Source organism: Tupaia chinensis, unplaced genomic scaffold (assembly GCF_000334495.1).
Source record: "Tupaia chinensis unplaced genomic scaffold, TupChi_1.0 Scaffold145148_1, whole genome shotgun sequence".
NCBI classification, from domain to species: domain Eukaryota; kingdom Metazoa; phylum Chordata; class Mammalia; order Scandentia; family Tupaiidae; genus Tupaia; species Tupaia belangeri.
In genome coordinates, this window is record NW_006205008.1 from 751,650 (window position 1) to 775,053 (window position 23,404).

Here is a 23,404-nt window from a genome sequence, read left to right on the forward strand (position 1 = left end):
ACAGAGGGAGCAAGGGCGAAGAACGAAAAGGGGGGGGGGGGGGAGGGAGGAAGGGACATTGGAGAAGAGAAAAAAGTGGGGGTTTGAGGGGGAGACACAAATCAAAAGCCAAACATTAGAATGTGGAATGATTCTAATGTTTTCTCCCACCCATCACCCCAAATCAAAAGGCTCAACTTATGAAATTCAACAACCACCAAACTACATTACAGCCATCACACAAAATGATATGTGTCTGAGATGGACCAACTGCGAATGGGGAAAAACCTTCTACACGACCACCTTTCCAACCGTAATGAAGCGGAGCTCTCTCTGCCTCAGATGCAGTGTAGGTTAAGAGCAGTTACAAAGCAGGAGCGGTCATGGAGAGGTCAGTCTAAAAATCCCAATTCAACCCAGCCCACCAGGAGCCCCGAGCAGATCCTCACCATCAGTAAGTAGCCGCTGGCCACCCGGATGACGCTGACATCAGAGAAGGATTTCAGGATGTCGTCCAGGGTTGTCGTGGTGAAGGAAAGCACCTTCTGGGTAGAGTTCTGGGCAACACTTTGATGAACCACCTGTGGCCACAACGTAAGGCTCAGCTCCCCAGTGGAATCAAAGCTACACCAAGTTTTGACAGCACAGGCCCAAGACACACTTCTCCCCACCTCTACTTTTTTATTTTGATGCATTAGGGAAAAAAAATTCTACACAATTCAGGTGGCGGGAGGGGATTAGCTACCATGAAACAGCCCTGGGTTTAGGACAACGAGGGCTAATCACAAAGAATGGGTACTTTGGCGTACAGATGTAATGAGTTCACTCTGAGACCTCATTTGCTCCAAGTCTCAGGCTGCTATGTTCCTGTCGATAATTCTACCACTGATTTGCAGTCCCATCAGTTCTCCCCAGTCCAAAACAGCTTATTCTTACAGGCACTCCACACCGACTGCTCCCCCCACACACCTCCCATTTGCTGGCCACTTTTCAAAGGTCACATGCAGCTCAGGAGAGGTCACTGCTTGGGAAACAAAGGCCAGCTCTTGTCACATGGCCTGACCAAGGGGCCTGCAGCTGTGAACAGATTCTATGCTTTGCTAATGCTTTCCAGACACCTTCTCTAAGGCTAAGCAAGTGTTTTTTTAAACACTCTTATGACTTAGCTCTGGGTTTCCCAATTGGTTACTAAACATGTTTTAGGGCATCCCAACTAGAATGAGCATCTTGTCAATATTATCCTCAGATTTGCAGTATCAAGGAAAAGAAAACCCATTTTCAAACCATCAAGATCTCAGAATGACGATTTTGAAAATACATCGAATGGGAAAAAGGTTTTCGATAATGGTGAAAAGGAAAGGTGGAGTAACTGGAGGGTCTGTACCCAGATTCGAAGGTGGGTTACCTCCACGTAGGTCCTCTGCCACGCCTCCAAGATGGCCGCTGCTTTGTCCTCGTTCCAGTTGATATGCGAGACATACTCGTACCCCTTGAAGTGCTCGTACATCTGCTTGGGAGTCATTAACTGGAACATGGTCTGCAGGGCGTGGGCACTGGGATGGGTTGAAGGGAGTGGGAAGGCGTATCAGTATCCCTAGCAAGCAGTTTTTACCACAGCAAGTCCCAAGGGGGGCCCCAACTCACTCGTGACAATTCCTTCCTTCTATGTGAGCACATGTTTCCACTCAAACAGGACCAGGACAGTTATTTTATTTAATAGATTGATGTACCATATTAAAGGTGTAACCTTACAAACCTTTAACAGATATCCCCCAAATTAAATTAATAGGCAATTTCCTTTCTCAGTTTCTGGTCCATGGAACAGGAAGGGTAGAAGAGTAGACAGCCTGACCAAATATATTCCAGGCTGGGTAGTACACACTTGCTGTGCAGAAAGCCCAGACAACCATGTTTCTGGGGGAGAGCTCTCGGATGAAATGCCTAGCACTTGCGTGACCAGAGACTCAAATACACAAAGGTTAACTCTCATTTAGCCTTTGGGCTCTCGGTCTTTTTCAGTGGGTGACGTTGTTTTCGCTCACATCATTTCAATGCCATCCACTGTGACCAGTGTCCCTGGTCTACTGTACAGAGAAGAGGCAGATCTTCTAAAATCCTGAAGTTAACCATTACAGTCTTGATGAAAACTACAAATCCATTCTTGGGAAATTCCTCACAAGGTGCTTTTTCAAGCCCACCTGGTCTGCTAATATTTCCTAATATTCGATTACACCAGACGGCTAGCTAGGATAACAGTTAAGTAGTAATACAAATACACTTGCAGATGTCAGAAGGGAAGTGGTTTTTGAGGAAAAGAGGCAAAATAGACGGCTTGAATTTTACTCTGTGTGCTGAATTACCTGACAAGTTTTCCAGTGCTGTTCTTCACTGTGCCACCCACAATCAGTTCCTCCTGCCAGTGCATATACTTTCTGGATAATCCATGACATCCACCATTCAGAACAAGGGCCATATCAAGAGGCTAAAATAAAAAGACAGCCACATAATTACGGGAATTAGTAGGCAGGTCACATGCCTTGTTAACATCCAGTACATTAAGGGCTTGTTTGTTTCAGAGAGAACATTAATATACAAGGCTAATGAGAGGCAAATGGCAAATCTTACAGCAAAATTTAGCTCAATAAACAAACTCAGCTCTATAGACAGAAAAGGTGGTGGAGAGTGAAATCTTCCAAATGAAAATAATCAAGAGAACCAGAAACCGAAACAAATAACTTTTCTCCAGGCCCCTTCCTTGAAGACTCAGTGAACATGCTCACTTTGGTTGAATTTTTGTTGGGGGCCGTGGCAGGGCAGTCTGGATCAGCCGGGTTGAGGCAGGGACGATCCATGTAACCATGACCAACTTCAGCCTTATTCAGCATTTCCTCCCAGCTGTCCACTTGATAGTTTATTTTCTTTAACTCTTCTAGGAATTCCAAAGGGTCAAAGTTTGTCCACCGCAAAGGAGGTTTACCTCTGCGAAAGAAATTAGGAAACGAGATCATGAAGAGAAGCTTCCAAACTCAGCAAAAAAACAAGCTTGCATATATTGCGTTTGTATTGCAGGGGGATTTTTGGTAACACTGCAATTCTAGGACCCTGGCGTGAAGGGGGGGGGAAGAAAAAAGCAAATGCTATTTTCCAGTATATTGAAAAAAAAAGGGGGGGTAAAAAAAGAAATGCTTGTTTCTAGTATATCTATATGCAAATTCAACTCAGAAAAATAACTCATGGCCAAAGATTGCAGGCACCAAAGTACCTTGAATTGCCCCTATTATTTAATATCTAAAAACATAATTAGCCAATAGAGGCTTCTAAGCACGAGACTGAGATCTCAAATTTAAAACAACAAAAAAAGGAAATCACAAGATCAAATTAGCACTTGCCAGCCCGATAAATGTTTTGCAAATGCCATCAATCAAAATATTTGATCTCTGTTACCTTTAACAATCCATGCTTATGAGCCCTCTCTGACAGCCTGACAATCGTGGGCAAGCCCCCTGCAGCCTCTGCCATCACCACCATCACTGCCACTTCCCCCACACTCACTTTTGAATTTGTGCTGTTGACAGACCAGAAAGGCTTTTGGCTGCCTGTTATGTGGTTCAAACCACACTGTAGCTGCTTAACCAGGCTGAAGTCATTATTCAGAATCTCCCAACCAGAAAACACAAAACCCCTTATTTCCCATCTTAAACTGTACACTGAAGGTCAGGCCGTGGCCACTGCAAATTGCTTTCGCAGAGATGTGCAAGCCAGGACAGAAAGAATAACCCGAGCACTACCTCTCGCATAATTAACTGAAAATGTCTACACTGATTAACAATTATGGTCTCAATGATGCAGCATATTTAATATCTAACTGCTAAACTGTGAAACATCCCTACCAATGGCATTCAGAGATAGCAGATTTCCCTCTTACATAGCATTAACGTGATCCAAAGAAGTGTTAGCATTTTTACTTCACAGGAAGATCTTGAACTTTAACTTCAAAAGATTTCCTTCTGACATGCACCCATTAATAAATTCTTTCCTTAAAACAATAAGTTAAAGGTATAAGTGCCAGATCTGCACAACTACAAACATTTTAAAGAGTTAAAAATCACACATACCCTGCGCTAATTTGCATTTTATTTGCATATAAATAGGTGGGTAAAAGTGAATGAAATTTAATGATGCCTACAGAACTTTTTTTTTTTTTTTTGGAAAAGAGGAAAAACATGCTACTCAAATCCCCTCTGCCCCACTATTCACTCAAAAGTGCACATGGAATTTCCCTGTTTTTATTTCTTGTTCCAAACTGAAACAGAATAAACAATGCCAAGCAACATCAGTCCTGGAGTTTAGCAATCAGATACCTGAAAACACACACTTACAGGAGGTATGCGGTCCCAGATTGCAACTTCGCTCCTTCCCAGAAGCAGTCCAAAGGTGTAATAATTAGACAAGGGTAAAGATATTCTATTATCTGCAAAAGTGAAAAAGAGGAGGCTGTGCATTAGGCTCCAAACACTCAAAAGATTTCCTTCTGACATGCACCCATTAATAAATTCTTTCCTTAAAACAATAAGTTAAAGGTATAAGTGCCAGATCTGCACAACTACAAACATTTTAAAGAGTTAAAAATCACACATACCCTGCGCTAATTTGCATTTTATTTGCATATAAATAGGTGGGTAAAAGTGAATGAAATTTAATGATGCCTACAGAACTTTTTTTTTTTTTTTTGGAAAAGAGGAAAAACATGCTACTCAAATCCCCTCTGCCCCACTATTCACTCAAAAGTGCACATGGAATTTCCCTGTTTTTATTTCTTGTTCCAAACTGAAACAGAATAAACAATGCCAAGCAACATCAGTCCTGGAGTTTAGCAATCAGATACCTGAAAACACACACTTACAGGAGGTATGCGGTCCCAGATTGCAACTTCGCTCCTTCCCAGAAGCAGTCCAAAGGTGTAATAATTAGACAAGGGTAAAGATATTCTATTATCTGCAAAAGTGAAAAAGAGGAGGCTGTGCATTAGGCTCCAAACACATGCCACCGGGGCATTTGAGGGACATTTCGGGGACATTTTTGCAAACAAGAAAAAAAAATACCTGATCCATATAACCTGTTTCTGTGATAAGTTCTCCTGATTTGTAACACAAATGTTCCAATTTCCATTGCCTATTAAAATAAAAAGCAGAGACAAAAATTTCTCATCCAAGTTAAGGAAATTAGTACAAAATCAGAAGGACAGAACATATGAATAGAACCCTGATTTTGATCACTTTTAAAAGCATCTGTCAAAACGAGTGGTGCTTTTGCCAAGCAGAGACCCAGCAAGCTGGCTTTCATGAATAGATAATACTCCATTGTAATTAACATGTGGGGTGTTTATGTAAATGAATGCTACCAAAGTACTTGAAAAGTCTTGTTTTCTTAAGTGTTCTCCCAATAATCTTGTTTACACCATTAATCTGCTTTTCTACATACATTAAACAACTTCAGGGCAGTCCAGCTGAATTATCACAAATTCAAAATAAGCAGGGACTAAATTAGGTTTATAATGTATTGACCTATATTCTGGTAGGGAAATAATATGACCTTTCTTACTGGCAAGTAAATGTACTTATTAATAGGTGATTTTCAAAACGAACGTTCTTGCTCTTACCCATGAATGTTACAAACAACCCTTATAATCTCTTCTATTCTTGTCTCATGGAAAGGGTATCAGAGTCTACAGAGCAGGAATTCATTCAGAGTTTTACTATCTGGAGAAGAATGCTATAGTAAGCCCATGCTTCCCCAAGTGTGTATTAAGGAGATTAAGTCTGACTCAGGAAGAAAGAAAAGAGAAAAAGAAAAAAGAGGCAATATGGAAAGAATGGGGAAGGGAAATCCAAGAGAAGAAAAATATGAAAACATAAAAACTTCCCCCGAGCTACTTTATTTCATTGGGCTCCTATGGGAGGCCTGTTTTCACCAAAAGTTTTCTGGACTTTGCCCTGTCTCTGTATCTCTTCCCACAACCTTCTCATCTGTCTCTCAGCATCCTGTTGAAATGCCACCCTCTCACTAAGCTTTCTCTGACCAGTGCTGTTGAAAGTGACCTCCTTCTCTAGACTCTGGGGAACTGGTCGGTCAGATCTCCTTGGACACCTGCCATGGTGACATCCTATGCATACTGATGGTTCTCCTCTCTCTGAGAATGGGGCCTAAGTTACCCATCCATCCTCCTTTCCACAGATCTGCCTACAGGCTCGCCCATCCACGTATTTTAATTCCACATAACATCACTATTTATGCATTGGCCAGCATAGGTAGGTTCTCAGTTACTATCACTCCGTTAACTAGCTCGGAATACTTGCTTGAGAAGGGCACTGACTGCACGTTACCTGGCTCCATCCTTACTTACAGCAGGAACTTGCACAACTCAACTCATCAGCCCAATTCCCACCTTTCTCTCCTGAAAAGAATGGGAAGGGTTGAATGACACGTTCTTTCAAGTTCATTCTGATGCCTACATTTCTTCTGAATCTCCCTCAGTTTAAAAAGAGTGTGAAATCCTTGTATGTCCTCAAAGTAGGGACCCCCCGTATGTTAAGCAGGTCAGGCGTGCTTATGGCGGTCCTAGGACACCCACTTTCAGACTTCTCATAAGGCTTTCACTTACGAATCTTCCTCAGTACTCTTTACAGACCAGGAATGCAAGAAAAATGCTGGGAGGTTGAAGAAGGTAATTAAAACATCTTATCTTTCTTAAAGAATTATTTATTTAATTTTATGTATTCATTTACATATTTTCATTTGACCAGAGAGAGACAGAGACAAGGGGAGAGCGAGAAAGTAAGTCACCAGGTCTGGGACTTGCACCATGGTTGGCCATGTTAAGGGCGTGTCCAGCGCCTTAACCACCATGCCACCTCCTGGTCCCCAAAACATCTTATATTTTTAAACCCCTTTTATATGCATCTGATCTTGCTCTGGGAACCTCCTAAGAGACAAGAACACACATGATCACAAAAGCTCATCTGCAGACCAGGACACAGAGCAAGCCAAAGCTACGGTCTTGGGTTTGGAGGGGTCCTCAGCCAACTCAGGTTAAGTCCACATGGAGTAGAGGTTCATGCAAGGACCAGTACAGATCTTTCTCTTATTTTTTTTGGAGAGGTTTTTGCTATAGGGCACAAGCGCTCGCTCGCCAGACAGACAGAGAGAGACATAGAGACAGAAAGCAAGAAATCACCCCCCAGGGGGGATGGTCACGCCGCAATCCCTTTTCCTCCATTCTCCTCTCGGGATCTTGGGCACGCATGCACACGCGCCCGGCGTGAGTTCTAAGCCACTGGGTCCAGGACGCGAACTGCGGTCGACTACGTGGGAGTCCAGCGACATAGCCATTACACTAACTGCTGGTTTCCATAGATCTTAATTTTATTCTCTTCTCTGATTCTCCCTGGCTATTGAAAATGTCCACACTCTCTCATTGCCTCACCTCAATAGAGAAAAATATATTGGCTTCTCAGCCTTGCTAGGGGAGAGGGTGGGGCTAAGTGAAGCAACTCAGTGGAGGCCAGGAGATGGGGTTCCGTGATGGCAACCTCCAACAGACATTTAGTCAGTCAATTGTCCTAAATGACAGGGGAACCATGGGAGATGTGGCCCCTGCCCTAAAATTACTGTTTAGATACTAAGCAAAGGAGGGCAGGTGGCATAGTGGTTAAGGCCCTGGACTCCCACATGGCTGACCATGGTTCAAGTCCTGGACTTGGTGGCTTGCTTTTTCTCTCTCTCTCTCTCTCTGTTGCTCTGTGGTCCAATGGAAAAATGAATAATGATGATGAATAAAATTATATTTTAAAAAATAAAAAAGAAAGAAAAAGGACCATGAGTTTTGATTTGGATGTCTTCCTAGTCATTTCCTCTACCCACAGAGGTGCTCACTGGACTGCCACATGGCTGACCATAGTTTGACTCCCAGACACGCAGCTTGGAAATCATGCCAGAAATGTGTGCATGCATGCCCAAAATCCTGACAGGAGAACAGAGAAGGGACTACAGTGTGGCCATCCCCTTGGGAGTGATTTCTCTCTCTCTCTCTCTCTCTCTCTCTCAAGTGCCCTATGGCAAAAACCTAAAAAAACAAAAGTGTGTGAATGCACTTTAGGCAGCCTTCAGGAAGAACTCCCACAGTGGCTCAACCCCTACAGTATTTAAGACAAAAACAATGATTCTGAATACAAAGAAAGAAAGAACTCCCTTTTTTAATCTCTTTTTTTGCATTGTCTATAGCTGACTAAAGGCCATTCAAAATGTAACTGCTGGAATCAGCAGATAGTGTAAAGGTTATACGACTACCATGTAGTAGACCGCAGTTCAAGTCCTGGACCCAGGGGCTTAAAATGCTAATGATCACGTGTGTGTATGTGTGCCTAAGAACCTAAGAGGAGAAGACTGCAGTGTGGCCATCCTTCCTGGGAGTTGATTTCTCACTTTCTGTTTGTCTCTCTAGTGAGTGCACATGCCCTATAGCAAAAACAAACAAAAAAACTGTACAAAGAAACAATAAATACAAAATGTTACTGCTCCAAAAATATCTTAAGCAGTAAACATAACTAACAATGTTAACAAACGATTCTATTTGGGTCTTGCCACCCCGATCCAGCCCCCACCCCCACCTCAGCCAGCTGAAGATTCTGGGCATACATAGACCCTGTGAACTCAGGGAAGTCTGTGGATGTGAACTGGGGAATAAAAACACAGCAAGCGATGAAACATCACATGGCTTGGATGTGGAGCCACCCACATGGATCAGGATCACACTCATTTGGGGACAGTGCCAAGATCCTTATTGAAAATACATTATAGAGTAAGCTACTAGTTTTGTTACCAAACTCGAGAAACAAATCAAGATGAGAATGCATGATCTCATTCAAAAGCTATGTGAGGCCCAGCTGGGATGGTGCAGAGGCAGAGAGACTGCTTAGGAGGCTGGAAGCTACATGGGAGGCCTGGGTTTGGTTCCTGAGCACACCTGTAATCTTAGTTAACTGGGAGGCTACAGTAGGAGAATTCAGACATACTGAGACCCTGTCAAAACTACCTCTGTCTCCCTTCACACCCACCCCTGGATAAAGGGAGGGGGCGGAAAGCCCAAACAAGTATTTGAACTAATACCTCCAGATGCGTTTCCAAGACAACCTTGTGAGGGCTCTTCAGAAAGTCCACGGAAAGAATGCATTATGAAAAACTGGGCATGGGTTTCAAAATCTTCTTTGCACCAAAATAAACCTGTACTTTTATTCTATTTTTCCATGAAATTTGTGAAGGGCCTCTGTATTTACTGGAAGAAAGGCGCCTGGTGGGTCAGACAGATGTGTAGTGGTGAAGCACAGTGATGCTATGATGCCAACCCACCTGGAAAGGTTGTGGGTTCCTATTCAGAGACCTCCCTGAGTACACTGGGCACTCGTGTGTACCCATGCTCTGGGGCTGGCTGAGGCTGAGGGAAGATCAGGGTGGCAGGACCCTGCTGGGGCTGTCTCTCTGGCTCGGACATCCTCTTCCTACACCTGACCTGCTGCACACAGGCACGTGGGCGTGGCTGGCTTACCTGTTGTACATGTATACATGCACGCGGCTGGCCTGGAGCGCCGAGTCCAAATGTTGGAGGAGGGCTTCAGTGGTCAGGACATTAGCGTCTTCTTCTTTCGGAGTCTGTATCATGAGTTGAGGATTAAACATAGCCTCCTCTCCAATCTTCTGGCGAGTATAATTTAACTCACGACTTACTCGTCCACCAACTGACAAACATGTACAGGTTTCAATTAGAACAGCAAAATCACTGCCTACCTCCGTTCTAACTGCGAGTAGGCCAAGGGGAACACAGTGAAGGGACTGTGGTCATGAAACTGAAGTTTCAAGGGTGACTTTCCCTCGTTCTTAACGGCAATGCGAACTTCAACAATGAATGTATAACAAACACCAGCTAAGCTGGTTCACGCTGTCCTGCAGGTCATGTGTGCCCACCAAATAGATGGGTGCTCTGTGCACTTTCTAGCCAACATGCCAAGTGTATGAATGGGGGAGGGAAAGGAAAACTTGAGACACCTTTTCCTTGCAGACCAGACCAAATAACCCAGTTACAATTTCTTTCACTTGTATAAACAATGTGCCCCTTACAGCACATTTCAAGATAAATGGCTTCAATTTACACTCTTCTCCTAAGTCATCTGGCAAAGGTAACAAGGAAATGTTTCTCCTCCCTGCGAAAAGAAACAAGGAAAGGTGGCAAGTGTGTGTTCAACACAAAGCTTGCCAGAAGATAAATACTATGATTCAAGTCAGATGCACGGGGGAAACCCCAGTGGGGAGAATAAAACCGTTATCAACTAGGGCTATCACCCGCAGTGCCTAGAACCTGGTTCCTTCAACTCCCCTGGTCAGCTTCCAGAAAACACAGGTGCCAGGTCCTGAGTCACCTGGGGGCGGGCAGCCTGTGTCCTGGAAACTCCCCAGGTGCTCCTGAAGCTGCTGCGGAGGCTGAGCAGTGCTGGACCAAGCACCAAACCAGCTGTCCAGCAGGACGGCCAAAGCCGGGCAAGCTGGAAGCCAGGACATGGTTACAAACTGTGTTTTTGCTCTTCCTCAGGCTCAACAGTTAGATGCAATTATGGTTTTAGAGCAAGCCAAGGTCAGAAAGCTGCACCTGAGCTGGGTGGTATCTCTCCGGACTGCAGTGACAGAAAGAGCCCTACCTACATCCAGCCCTCAGCTCCCAACTCCAGGGCAAAGGAGGGGTTCCTAAAATTACTGATAAGCTGAATTTTACAGAAAAGCAGGCTCCAGCTATAGTTTAGAAAGAACTCGGTGATCGCAGCTTTCCCACGAGGAGGAATCCTTTTTCTTCCAGTTTAGTATTCAAGGACATAAACATTTGGTTTGGGCAAGTAAATAAGGACTGAGAACAGCGGGTTGTTTAGTTCTCTTGGCATATTTTATAAACAAGGGGGCATGCTAAAAAGCAAATAATGCCCTCATTAGGAAAACTAGTGCAGATTCACAGACTGGCAGGACCTTCTGTGCAGGTTCACGCAGACGCCAAGGCCACCGGGGAGCTCTGTGAGGTGTGCCCTAACGCTGTGTGTGGGTAAGGGAGGCAGGGAGGCCTGCAACAGTTAGTTAATAAGGACGCCTGTGTGCAGAACACTTTCACAAATGCCACCGGGAATTGTGGAGGGCCAAATGCCACTGGGAACTGCAGAGCGCCTTGCAATCAATTTGAAGTGAAAGAAAGACCACAGGAAAACACCGGGGAAGTACTTGCAACAGAGGAAGCATTTACATAATGCATTTACTTTTCTGGAGGCTGAACTAAAGCTGCCTGCAGGCAAGGTCTTGTCTGAAATAAGGACTTCAGCCAATTAACTCGGGTCTGAATTTAGGCCTGAATTTAGTTCTATCGGTGTCCTCCAGAGATGGAGAAGCTGTTGGAGGCCAAAAAGCCAGTTTTATGAGTCTAGAGGTCACTTCCAAAAAGTGACGAACTGCACATCAAGGAGCACAATCCCTCCTTCTTTATGATCTCACATCCAAAGTGCCAAACCTAGAAATCATTTTTGCAAGGGGACTTTATAAGTTCATGGAAAAGTAGAATTAAAGTATGAGTTTTTTCCTTTTTCTTTGCTTTTTCCTAAGATTTTTGCCATAGGGTGAGTGCTCCCAGAGACAGCGAGAGAAAGTGAGAAATCACTCTCCCTAGGGGGATGTCCCTGCCACAATCTCTTCTCCATTCTCCTCCTGGAATTTTTGGCACACAGACACACACACACAACCCCCGTGGTGGTATCTGAAAGCCACTGGGTCTGGGAATCAAACCATGGTCAGCCAGTGCTTTAACCACCATGACACCTGCTGGCTCAAAATGCGAGAAGAAAAAAAAATTTTTGAAATCCAAACAGTTTTTTCATAGTATGCATTCTCAGGGGCAGCTGGTGGCATGGTGGTGTTAAAGCAGCTGGATCACACATGCTGACTTCCTGGTTTGAGTCCTGGGCCCTGTGGCTTGAAAAGCATGCTGAGGGGCCAGCAGATGGCGTAATGGTTATTTCGCTGGACTCTCACGTAGTTATGCCGATTCAAGTCCCAGACCCGTGGCTTAAAACTCAATGCCAGACGTGTTGTGTGCCCAAAATCTCATGAGAAGAATGGAGAAGGGACTGTGGTGTGTGCCAGGGGGGTGGGGGGGGGCAATTTATCAGTGCCTGTCTCTATCTCGGGTGAGCACACACACCCTATAGTGCAAAAATATCTCTAAAAAGAAAAGAAAAGCACACTGCGCATGTGTATGCGTGCCCAAAATCCCACGAGGAGAACGGAACTGCTGCATGGCTATCCCCATTGGGAGGTGCTTTCTCACGTTCCCTCTTATAAACTGTCTCATTCTTTCTCACGCCAGCAAGCACATGTACCCGCTGGCAATTTTTATTTTTTTTTTAACAGCATTCTCCATGAATCCTTTCTACCTGCCTCCTGAAACACTGGCATGGCATACAATTTTTTCCTTCTGCTTTCAAAGTTGCAAATCCTTTTGCATTTATTGATGCCTCAAAGTCTGGGTTGGCCCTTCAGCCTGGCGGTTAAGGGAGCTGGGTTCCGTCAACTGCATGGTTTGAAACACTCGTGTGCGCCTGTCCAAGGTCTGATGGGAGGGAGAGATGGAAGACAAGGGACTGCGTATGACCAGGCCCCATCAAGTGCACGTGTCCAAAAAGTCAGGTGACTTAGAACAGAAGATAAACACTAACAAGAAAGCACGCACCTCCTCCACTTTTGCTGGAACTGCCCAAGCATAGATAGCCTTTGCTCTGCAGGACTCCACCCCCAGCCCCGCCCAGACACTCACAAAGCAACAGAGACCACACAAGAGATGGTGCACACAAAATTCCAAACTCTTTCAGACCAAGCTCATAATGGATTATTTTATCACTGGCATTTTCAATACAAGATACAAAAGTACTCCAGGAGTAGGAACAGCCGGTGGCATGGTGGCTAAGGCACTGGACTCCCACTTAGACAACCGCAGTTTGAGTCCCAGGCCAGGAGGCTTGCTTTCTCCCTCTCCCTCTTTCTCTTTGCTGAGTGGATGTTCCTTATAGCAAATTAAAAATAACAACAGTAATAATAAAATTAAATAAGTTTTTAAAAAAGTACTTCAAATCTCCATATTGCCATTCAGTACATTTAAATAAATACATGTATTTTAATAACTATATTTATCATGTCTTTGGAATTGGATCTTTTTGTTCTTTCCATCTCTGCTCTAGTCATAAATGCAAATATTCCACCGATGGAACAACCAATTTCGACCAAGACTATATGGTTCACAGTTGACCAAGTGACTAGAATTTCCTCAGCCTCCTATGCTAGTACCCTGCCCATGAGCACTCTTAGATCCATTTTGTTCTTACATATTATATGGGTCATATTTTACCTAACATCTCATCTTCTACTAGCCAAGTATGGATATCTTTGCAGAAGGATTCAATAACTTCAATTACGTTTAGCTGCCATCCATTCTGCAATGGGCCAGTGAGCCAGTAAGGTAATTTTATGACCTGGAAGGCCGGGGGTTGGGGGAACACTGTTCCGCACAGAGGGGTCGTTAAGTGCAAAGGCCCAAGGTTTGTCTTGCTGCAGGGAGAGGAAGGAGGCAAGTGTGGCTGGTGCTGGGTTGAGACCATAATGAACGTGTGCTTCGCCTGCTTGCACTGGTGGGCTCAGCTCCTCCAGTATACCTGTGTCATCAAGGTGCACAGCACTCACGTGCCCCTACATCGGTCTTCACCCACCAGTTCTAGAATAAGCTGCCAGAAACAGTCCTCCAGACAGAGCAATTTTATGGATGAGCCTGACTTTGGCTGCCCGAGCCAATGCCTATCCTAAATCACCACTGAATGACAGCCCAAAGCTGTCTTCCTTATCAGCCGGGGGTGTGAAGCTTTGCTCTCGGGAAGTCCCACAGAACTCATTTTAGATGATTAAAATTACAGTCATGGTCTGGGAGAACATGACTTTCTCCCTTTTCCACAAGGTCAAAGTCCTTCTTACATATTTTAAAAATAACCCCATGTTCATGACATACTGCAGAGAAAAATAACTACTGAACAGAATGAACCAAAAAAAAAAAAAAATCCAGTATTGCTATGTAGAAAGAAAACCAGGCTATCGCTCTGATTGCTGTGTATTGGTGTATGAATAGTATTTATTTGCTTCCATTATTGTGTGTTTATTTCTTAATTTTTCTGCAATGAACATGTATAATTCAAGACATCTATGTAACAAAAAGTGGAAGCTACTGAGCAGGGATTTGAATTCAAATCAAACTTACTGCAAAAATATTATGCATTTCCATCATATCCTGAAATCTTCTGTGGTCTTCTCCCTCTTTGTCCCCCAAACAAAAGACCTTTAACAAAGTCAGATCTACCACTTTGAAAAAAGTGGTAGGAAAGCAGGATCCTCAGAAACAAGGAAATCTTTTTTATACTTGTGTGGTGCTTCCCAACTGCAAAGTCCTTTAATACTTTATTTACTTATTTAGAATACTTTGATCATCACTGAGGGTTGGGGACAGCTGTACTGGACAAGAGATGAGAAGGGGGCCCAGAGGACCCAGGCATCTAGCACTGCCACTTACGGCAGGGACATTTGTAACAAATCCCTAAAACAGTTGAGCTTTAGTAACCCTCCCTGTAAAATGAAGATAAAAATGCTATTGAATGAATAAATAAAACTAAATAATTATTTTTAAAAGAATGCCATTGGGGAGACCAGTAGACGTTGCAGTGGTTAAGTCACTGGACTCCCACATGGCTGATCATGGTTTCAGTCCCAGACCTGATGGTTTGAAAATAATGCCAGGTGCGTGTGCATGCATGCCCGAGATCCCAGGAAGGGAATGTAGGAGAAGGGATTGCGGCATGGTCATTACCCCCGGTGGCGATTTCTCATTTTCCCTTTCACTGTCCTCCTCTCCTTTTCCTGCTGGTGAATGCATGTGACCTATGACAAAAACCTCTAAAAAGGTTTTTGTTTTTTTTTTTTTTCCTATGTGGGATGAGGATTAACCCACAGTGTATATAAAGGTTCCTAAACCTCTACCCACAGAGCATACACCATCACTCTTACTTTGCAGGAGGAAATGCAGCTGTAGAGTTTGGGTGACTTACCCAAGGCAGAAGTGACCCTTTGAACTACCTGGAGTGTCTGTCTCATGGCTTTTGAGTGCCAGCTGAGAACCGAGTACAGCAGGAAGAAGTAGTCTGAAAGTGCCAAATTTCATACAGTAGGTGACGTTAAGTTCATAGCCAGAACTTTTGGAATGCATGAAGGTATAACACAGGATAAGAATGGTCATCTTATTTCGAGGTCAACAATTTTGCTCCTGAGATTTTTCACTGCCACTTGAGGACAGACAATTGTTTCCAAGAAAGCCACAGTGGATGGGCCCCATTTTCCTTCTAGTCTCCAGGGGAGCCAATCTTAGCCGACCAGGTCACAGAGAACACCCCGCCCCCCCAAGTCTCTTCACTTGTAAAGGTTTGTTCTCCAGAAATCTGAGACTTAAATGGATTCTTTGGAAGAGACAGGTACAAAGCATCACTTCTACAAAGAACTTTTTTTTTTTTTGGTGGAAAGTTTTTTTGCTATAGGGCACGTGCACTCGCCAGGCAGGCAGAAAGAGACAGAGAGACAGAAAGCGAGAAATCACCCCCCAGGGGGATGGCCATGCCGCAATCCCTTCTCCTCCATTCTCCTCTCGGGATCTTGGGCACGCACGCACACGTGCCCGGCATGATTTTTAAGTCACCGGGTCCGGGATACGAACCGTGGTCAACTATGTGGGAGTCCAGTGACATAGCCATTACGCTAACTGCTGGTCCCTACAAAGAACTTCTTGATCAAGTTCTGCTGATCCTCTCCTCCCCAACTCAGTCCAGGCATGGCTTTCCAAAGAGAAGAGGGGCCAGCAGGGGTGGGAAACCATTCAACCCAGGAGTCCTTTTCTCTGGGCCAGGACTGCTCCAATCCATTGGAGGCGAGAGAGGCTTCCCTGACATCTGCCTGCTGTACCATTCCTTAGCATAGCTTTTCACAAAGAGCTTAAGAAATGTCTGTGGCTTTCACGCAAAAACCTTTTTAGCAAAAGCTTATTGTGATCCACATAAAGATAATCTGAGGGACCCACTGAAGTTTTTATTTCCCATGGAATTCCAAGTCCTTTAAGGGAGGTCCTGTCTCCTGTCCACTCACCTCCGTGTGTAGGCACTCAGAGGCCCACCAAAGACATGGCACACACTGAAGTGTGCTGAATGAATGAATGGTCTCAATACAGAGCCTTGGGAGCGGGCAGTCATCTGTACAAGATATTAATTCCCCTCAAAGCCTCAAAAAGTCAATCAGTCAAAACAAATGACCCTTTCAGCATGAAAAGTACCCACTCAGAGTCCAATTAGGAAAATGGAGTCTGTGTATATGCAAGTGTAGCATTTGCATTTGATTAATCCCATGAATTATCTAACAGCCTCTAGAGATTGTTCCCCCCCTTTTAGTTGCTTCAGGTCTTTCTTTCAATGTGGAGAGTAGTTACTGTGAAGGCAGAAAAGTACAAATCTCTAAAAGGGTGTAACTGCAAAATTATTAGCACCGGCTCATTTTCTAAATGGAATAAAATAAAGATTCAGTAATTTGGGCAATTGGCTGCAAACTCAGGGGCTGTAAGTTTTGCTCACTCTTCCACCCATCTCTTTTATTCATGACGAGCCAACTGCCGCTTAAGCTTCTGGGCTGTTTTTCTCCTTGTGAGATTGTGCCCTTGGGTGTTGCCATGGGAAAACGCTAGAATCGGATGGCCCAGAGAGAATTTGCCCCCATGAAGTGAGCTCAGTGAGATGACAATCACAAAAGCAAGAGGAAAGCAGGACACATCGGTCACTCTCTGCCCACTGGCCACACCAGAGCATATGAAGGGCTGAGCTAGGCTGTGCGCAGGTACCACGCAGGGTTCCATGCTGCGCACGTGCAAAGGCAAGGCCCACCCCCTCCCCCAACAGCGGCTGGCGGTGCCATCTGTTATCACACTCGCCAGGGCTGCTTCCTCTGAATTGCTTTCCCTGAAGCCGACCCGATCGCCCTGTCAGATGCAATCAGGTCAGCCCAGCACCCTGCCCGCAATGGATTTGCTGTCTGTTGCAGTTCCCAGGGCCACCAGCTCCCAAGACGATACTGCAGTGGGGAAGACCCTTCAGCATCAGTCGCTCACCGTAGTGCCAAGTAAGGGCTGCAAGGGACTCCACCTAGGCAGGCCCAGGGACAAGGGGGCTTCCTGCAATTCACGTCCAGCAATGTCTCCTTCTCCAAACTGCATCCTTTCCAAGCGGGGAACCGTTCCCGGCTCTACCATGCCCCACCTCCCAAATGTTCGGGCTGTACAAGCGAGCACACGCACAACTACATTTCATCCTTTAGCAGCAAGTCAGCCCCCGGGGGGACAGGCGGTGGCTGGCACAAAGGCCACGCTCCACCAGGCAGTAGAACCCCGGGACCAAGACAATCTTTGTATCAGCTCTAAATTTGCAGTCGAGACCTCAAGTCTTCGTTAGAAAAAAAAAAAAAAAAAAAAAAAAACCGAGAAAGGCACCCAACAACAAAACCCAAGTGCTGGCTGGACTGGCTCTCCATCCCTCCTTTGAGCATTCAGGCTGTTGCATAACTTAACCCCAGTCCCTCTCTCTCAGCTTCTGTGGGGCTGACATCACCTCTCAGCTCTGAACAAGTCTTCTTGCTTTATGCTGCCTGGGTCTCTTTTCATTGGCCCCCCTACTTGAGCACGCCTGGGGGAGGAGACAATGCGAGTCCCCACCTTTGCACACAGGCTCCCTGGCCCGTGGAACACCACGCTGGCGTGAAGCATCTCCCCCAGCACTGTCCCTTCGCGCTGCATCTGTGCGGGGAGCCACATGTCACTGGGGGCCCCTTTCATGATTTTGTTGCCATCAGGATTAGCTGGATTAGGGACCAGTACATAAGGACCCCCTGGTGCCCGTGAGGAAGTTTCATCACCGGGTCAGCGTGGTGTGAACTATATTCTGTCAACACCACCACTCCTTATAGCCACCAACCAAAAAAACAAGTTTAAAAAAAGGGATGGGAGTGTGGCAGAATGAAACGCTTCCAGTACAAGAAGTATGAACTGCTTGTGGCAATTGACTTCCCCGTCATGCACGTTTGTGCTAGCCACTCAGGACCACCCTTTCAAACAAAAAAATTTATGTCATGCTTCTTTTTTTAATCTACTAAGAATTTAGTGAATCTGATAGTACCAGTAAATAGAAAGGGTAATAAGTATAACTACCCACAGGGTTTTAAAAAAAAGTCCACCAAAAAAAAACCTTCTAGCCCTTTTCTAAAACCAGCCAGCACTGTTTAGGAAGAGTTACACCACTGAACATTTTTGTTCAAGGCTAACACTTCCAAGATAGTAGGGTGTTGTTTTTTTTTTTTCTAACATAAATGACAAACACTATTACATCCAGCGGGGCTTTTCCTCCCCACTTAATGTGAAGGAAAACAATGTGGGTGGGAGAGGAGGAGGGAATGGTGAGTGTGAGTGTGTGTGTTGGGGTAGGAGGGGTGTTAAGGATGAGAAGAAAAACAAAAACCAAACTTCTAACTCCTTTTCAAAACCTCAGTGATTCCACGTTTTCCTTCCCAGAAAATCCTATGGCCCATTTACCTACCCAAACTCCCATGCCAGCCCCCACGCATCTGGGCCTTGCATGAAGAAAACACAATTTGCAGAGAAAGTAATGAGACTTCTGCAAGAGTGTGTGAGTGTGCGTGTGTGTGTGTGTGTGTTTTATAGAACAGTCCCTCTTGCACAGAACTGGGCTGTTTCATCAGAGCCCGTATCTGTTATATTTCTGTCTTTCTCTTCTGTTTGGCGTATTCACCAACAAGAGAAAAGGAGGTGAGCTTTGGCGGCCCTGACCTGCAGCTGGAACACAATACTTTCGCACAGCCCTGCCGACCCCTGACATAAATTTTACACCGCAGCTGGCATTTACACACTCAGCATTACCATATGTATAGCTGCTCGGTGCTAATTATGCTAATCACCTGTCTAACTCGCTGCTTCGAAAAATGGTTGTATTTAGCAGTCCAGTGCTTGCCAATGCAGCTTACTGTGTGGCTGAAATGTACATTCAGACGGCCCTGAATGGTAAGATTTTTCCACGTTGCTGGCTACATTCAGGCCTCAGAAAAATTTATTCAAGTCAACTGGTTTCGGTCCGCAACAAAAAAGTTACGAGAAAAAAGTGAGTGTGTTCTTGCCCTAACATTCTGGATCTGCTTGCAAGCAAAATGATAAATCAATTGGTGTGGGAAACAAAAAGGGAGAGAGATTTCTTTTGGGAGCCATGTGAAACTGTAGCCTATTAAAAAAAAAAAAAGAGAGAGAGAGAGAGAGAGAGAGAGAGAGAAAGAAAAAAGGAAAGAAAAAAAAAAGGGTCATCCTATTCCCCAAATCTCTAGAAAGAGCAGTTAATAGATATTTAGCCCTAATCCTGATTCTCTCAAATTACAAGCTTTGTTTGCAATTAAGCAAGGTATTAAACGTGCAATTTTTACCCCTGGACCCTGCGTGGACCAAAATGATGGTATCATACTTATCATTTCTCATTTCTTACAATGTGTGCGTCTCACGGTACCGAAATCAGGTAAGAGGAATGAAATAATTCCTTGGACAGCCAGGAAGAAGTATTTTGTTATTTTGTCTTCGAAAGCCTTTATTTAAAAAGAGGCTGTTGGATATTTAAGTCTATTTTGTAAAGGTTTCTGGTTTCCTACTAAAGGAGCAGAGGAAATCAGGGAATGGGGGTGGGGAAGATGGGAGAATTCAAAAAAGAAAAAAAAAGCAGTGGGGGAGGGACAGAAATCAAGAAGCCCATATTTTCCTCCTCTCAAAATTCTGGTTTTTATCATCAACATTTCTTACAGCAGCTCCTCAGAACATGCTACAGAATGGATTTTTAAAATCAGGATTAAAGCTATTTCCAATATTTCCAACAAAATCCCTTGTCCTCCCAAATCACAAAATAGGTTTGTATTCTTAGTTTTTAACACCTTAGGCTAAGGACCGCTGGATATCAAGTGCTTCAAACTGACAGATAACATCTGAGTATGCCATGGTCCTAACCAGCCTGCAGCATTATAAAAACACACTGCACTGCAGGGTGGCCTAAGGGGCCCAGTGACATGCTCACCTCATATCAGCAGCCTCCTTACCTACATTCACAAAGATGGAGGAAACTGGAAGCAGCGCATCTTGTCCCCCCGCCCCCCCCAAAGCCTCAGCCCAGCCTTGCGATCAATCTTAGGTTTATACACAGAAGCTGCACCAACTAGCAGGCTTTCTCTGATGCAGGAGGAGCCCCGGGAGGAGGCTAGGCCTTTCCTAGTCCTGCAGGCCTGACCTTTCAATGGGACTAACAGCAGATGAAAAGGATGATGCTGGTGTGAGAACCAGAGAGGCTCCTTCTGCTGTGCTCCCCACCTGCCCGGCTCTGTTCAACATTTTGTCAACTTCTCTGTCCCAACAAATCATCATCCAAGTCACATCCTTGCCCTTGGGCATCCCAGTTCAAGCTGCTATTCTCTGCGATGCCCATACGGGGAATTTATCTGGGATTGGGAGTTCAGAATCTTGACTGCGCGGCCACACAAGCAACGTGCCCACGGCTGCGCTCACTGAAGAGCAGAGGGTTTATCTCTCTCTCCCCCACTCTCAGTCGCTCACTCCTCTTAAACGGGAGAGGGACCACCCTGCCTCGTGGCACAGAGCAGTGTTTACATTGCAATACTTGACTGTGTAATACATCTGGCATTTTTGGGCAGGATCCCTGAGCTAGGGGCCAGAAGCCCTTAAGCAATGATTTAAGTGGAAAAAAAATCATGCACATTGACTTAACAAAGCCCATTTCCAGTTCCTTTTGCTTACTTTTCATACATGTTTCATCAATAACTGAAAACTCTCTTGATTGCTAAATGGGTTAGTCTACTGCTTCTTTTCATTGATTGTAACAATAATAAATAAGGCTCGTTGTACCAAAAGGGGACTGATTTCTCACTAGCCTGGCCTTTCCAGCCAGTGGCATTATAAAACCCACATGTGGTGTGGACTCTTTGGGCCAACCCACACCTGGGTTTCTGGATTAAAAAGAAGGTCCTGCCTCTCTGTTATAAATCTCTCCAACAACAAACTTGTCATTCATTAACAGGGAATCACATCTCCTGCTGACAAGGACCCATCAAGGTGCAACGACTGGGAACCAACCCAAACCAAGATAAGAAACCCAGGCAAGTAAATGGTCAGTTCTGCACATCTCCCACAGCCGATCCGAAATAATAATTTTTTCTGATTCCCTCCTCTCCGTTTGTGATGAGTCAGATTTATTACTGTTAATTTTTCTAATTCCCTCCTCTCCGTTTGTGACGAGTCAGATTTATTACCATTTCAGTCCAGACATCCACCAGGAGGAATGGCTTGGGTAGTTTAGGGATGAGTGGGAGAAAAGATGGGCAGGAAGGAAGTAAAGAGCAGTAAATGGGAAGAAGGGAGGAGGAGCAGAAGCAGAAAAGGTTTTGGGAGTCAGTAAGAGGCAAGGAAACAGAATAGAAACCTACGGGCGTGGTGGTTAGGGATGTTTGCCACATCTGGAATTCCCACAACTTCTTTCCCCTCTTCAAGTAGCATCAAAACAGTGCCAAGAGGTGCAGGTCAGAGGCACAGCAGTAAAATGTGAAGCTCTGCAAGGCTCACCCACACGGGAAGGTTCCAGGTTCACGCCCAGAGACTTCCCTGAAAAACCCAGGCTCACACATACCCATGGTTCAGGGCTGGCTGGGAGTGACCGTGCTGTCAGGTCCTCGTGCTGTCAGGTCCCCGATGGGGTAGAAATTCTATCCCTCTACCCACCCCACCCCCACTCTGAGGAAGCAAACACACTTTGGAAAAGAAAATAGTGTCAAGAGTTAAGATGCTCTTTTATGCAAATGGCTTCTATTAAATCTAGTCTCCTTTAAAATAATTTTTAAGTATTTCCAAATGTGCTTTAAAAACCAAAAACCTTGAAAAGTCAAACACATTCCCTTAAGAAGAATACAAAGGAAAGGGGGCACTTCAAAAAGTTCATGGAAAAATGGAATTAAAAATATGAGTTTATTTTGGTCCAAAACCTATGTTAAATTCTTACTCCCCCCCCCGCTCCCTTTTCATTTTTCACACCCTTCCCATGAACTTTCTGAAGATCCCTCACGGAACACTCTTTAGGGGCTCCAGCTGGGCAGACAGCTGACTGGGAGGAAGAGGGACACCACTAGGAGAGCAGCCCCTTCCCCTGCACCCCCTCTCACCCCCATGAGGCCAGCAGAGGCAGACAAGATCTAGCTCGCCCCAAGTGGACAGGGCTCCAGGGGTCACAGGCAGGTCAGCTTTGAAGGAGAAATCCAAAGGAAACATAAACATGACATTGTGGAAAGCAGACCAATCTCCCATCGCTTGTCCGACCAGCGTTCCTCAGCGTCAGCTGTGGCACATAAGCTAAACAAATACATCAGGAGGCTCTCACATCTGGAAGCCGTCACCTTCTGGAACCCCCAGTGACGCTTCACGCATCTGAAACACCCCACTGCCTACCTTGGCTTCTCAACTTGAAGGGCCATGGATGGCAGGCAGTGCAGAGGTACGGAGGATTTGCTGGGCCCAATGCTCTGTGCAGAGGGCGCTCGAGGCTACTTGTTATTTTAGAGCACTTACTGGTGGCTTCTCATTTTCTAATGCTTTTTCTCCACTCAGTGCCCACTACTGGAATCTAATAAATATATACCTAAATAATCATACAGGGGACATTCACAAAGTTCATGGGAAATGCCCATAATGTAAAAAAACTATCATGGATTTAGAAACAAAATTTGCACTGGGGACCAGAAATGGCATAATGGTTATTGCCACTGGACTCCCATGTAGTAGATTACAGTTCAAGTCCCAGACCTGGTGGTTTAAAACTCATATCGGGGACCAGCAGTTGGCATAATGGCTATGTTGCTGGACTCCCATGTAGTTGACCGTGGTTCAAATCCGGACCCGGTGGCTTAAACTCATGCCGGGCGCATGTGCGTGCGTGCCCAAGATCCCGAGAGGATAATGGACGGCGAGGCGACCCTCTTGGGGGTTGATTTCTTGCTTTCTGTCTCTCTGTCTCTGTCGTCCTGCACCCGAGCGCAGGTGTCCTAAAGCATAAACCTCTCAATAAATAAATAAATAAATAAATAAATCTCATGCCGGGCACATGTGCGTACATGCCCAAAATCCTGA

The 23,404-nt window shown here is 45.0% G+C and overlaps 1 protein-coding gene across 3 annotated transcripts in view; it reads right to left on the minus strand.

Annotated features, from left to right (window-relative positions):
- PTCH1 (patched 1) overlaps nt 1–23,404 on the minus strand; it is an 82,373-nt gene that overhangs the window by 38,889 nt on the left and 20,080 nt on the right. For 2 of the 3 annotated variants that reach the window (XM_006167822.2, XM_027768004.1), the window contains 7 exons: nt 9,581–9,770; nt 5,082–5,151; nt 4,883–4,974; nt 2,760–2,958; nt 2,340–2,461; nt 1,385–1,532; nt 429–560 (listed from right to left, as the gene is read on the minus strand). In XM_006167822.2, the coding sequence (XP_006167884.1) occupies nt 429–560; nt 1,385–1,532; nt 2,340–2,461; nt 2,760–2,958; nt 4,883–4,974; nt 5,082–5,151; nt 9,581–9,770 (953 nt within the window). Of the gene's footprint in view, nt 1–428; nt 561–1,384; nt 1,533–2,339; nt 2,462–2,759; nt 2,959–4,358; nt 4,448–4,882; nt 4,975–5,081; nt 5,152–9,580; nt 9,771–23,404 lie in introns of those variants that run through there. The other variant, XM_014583930.1, reaches the window with a different exon arrangement.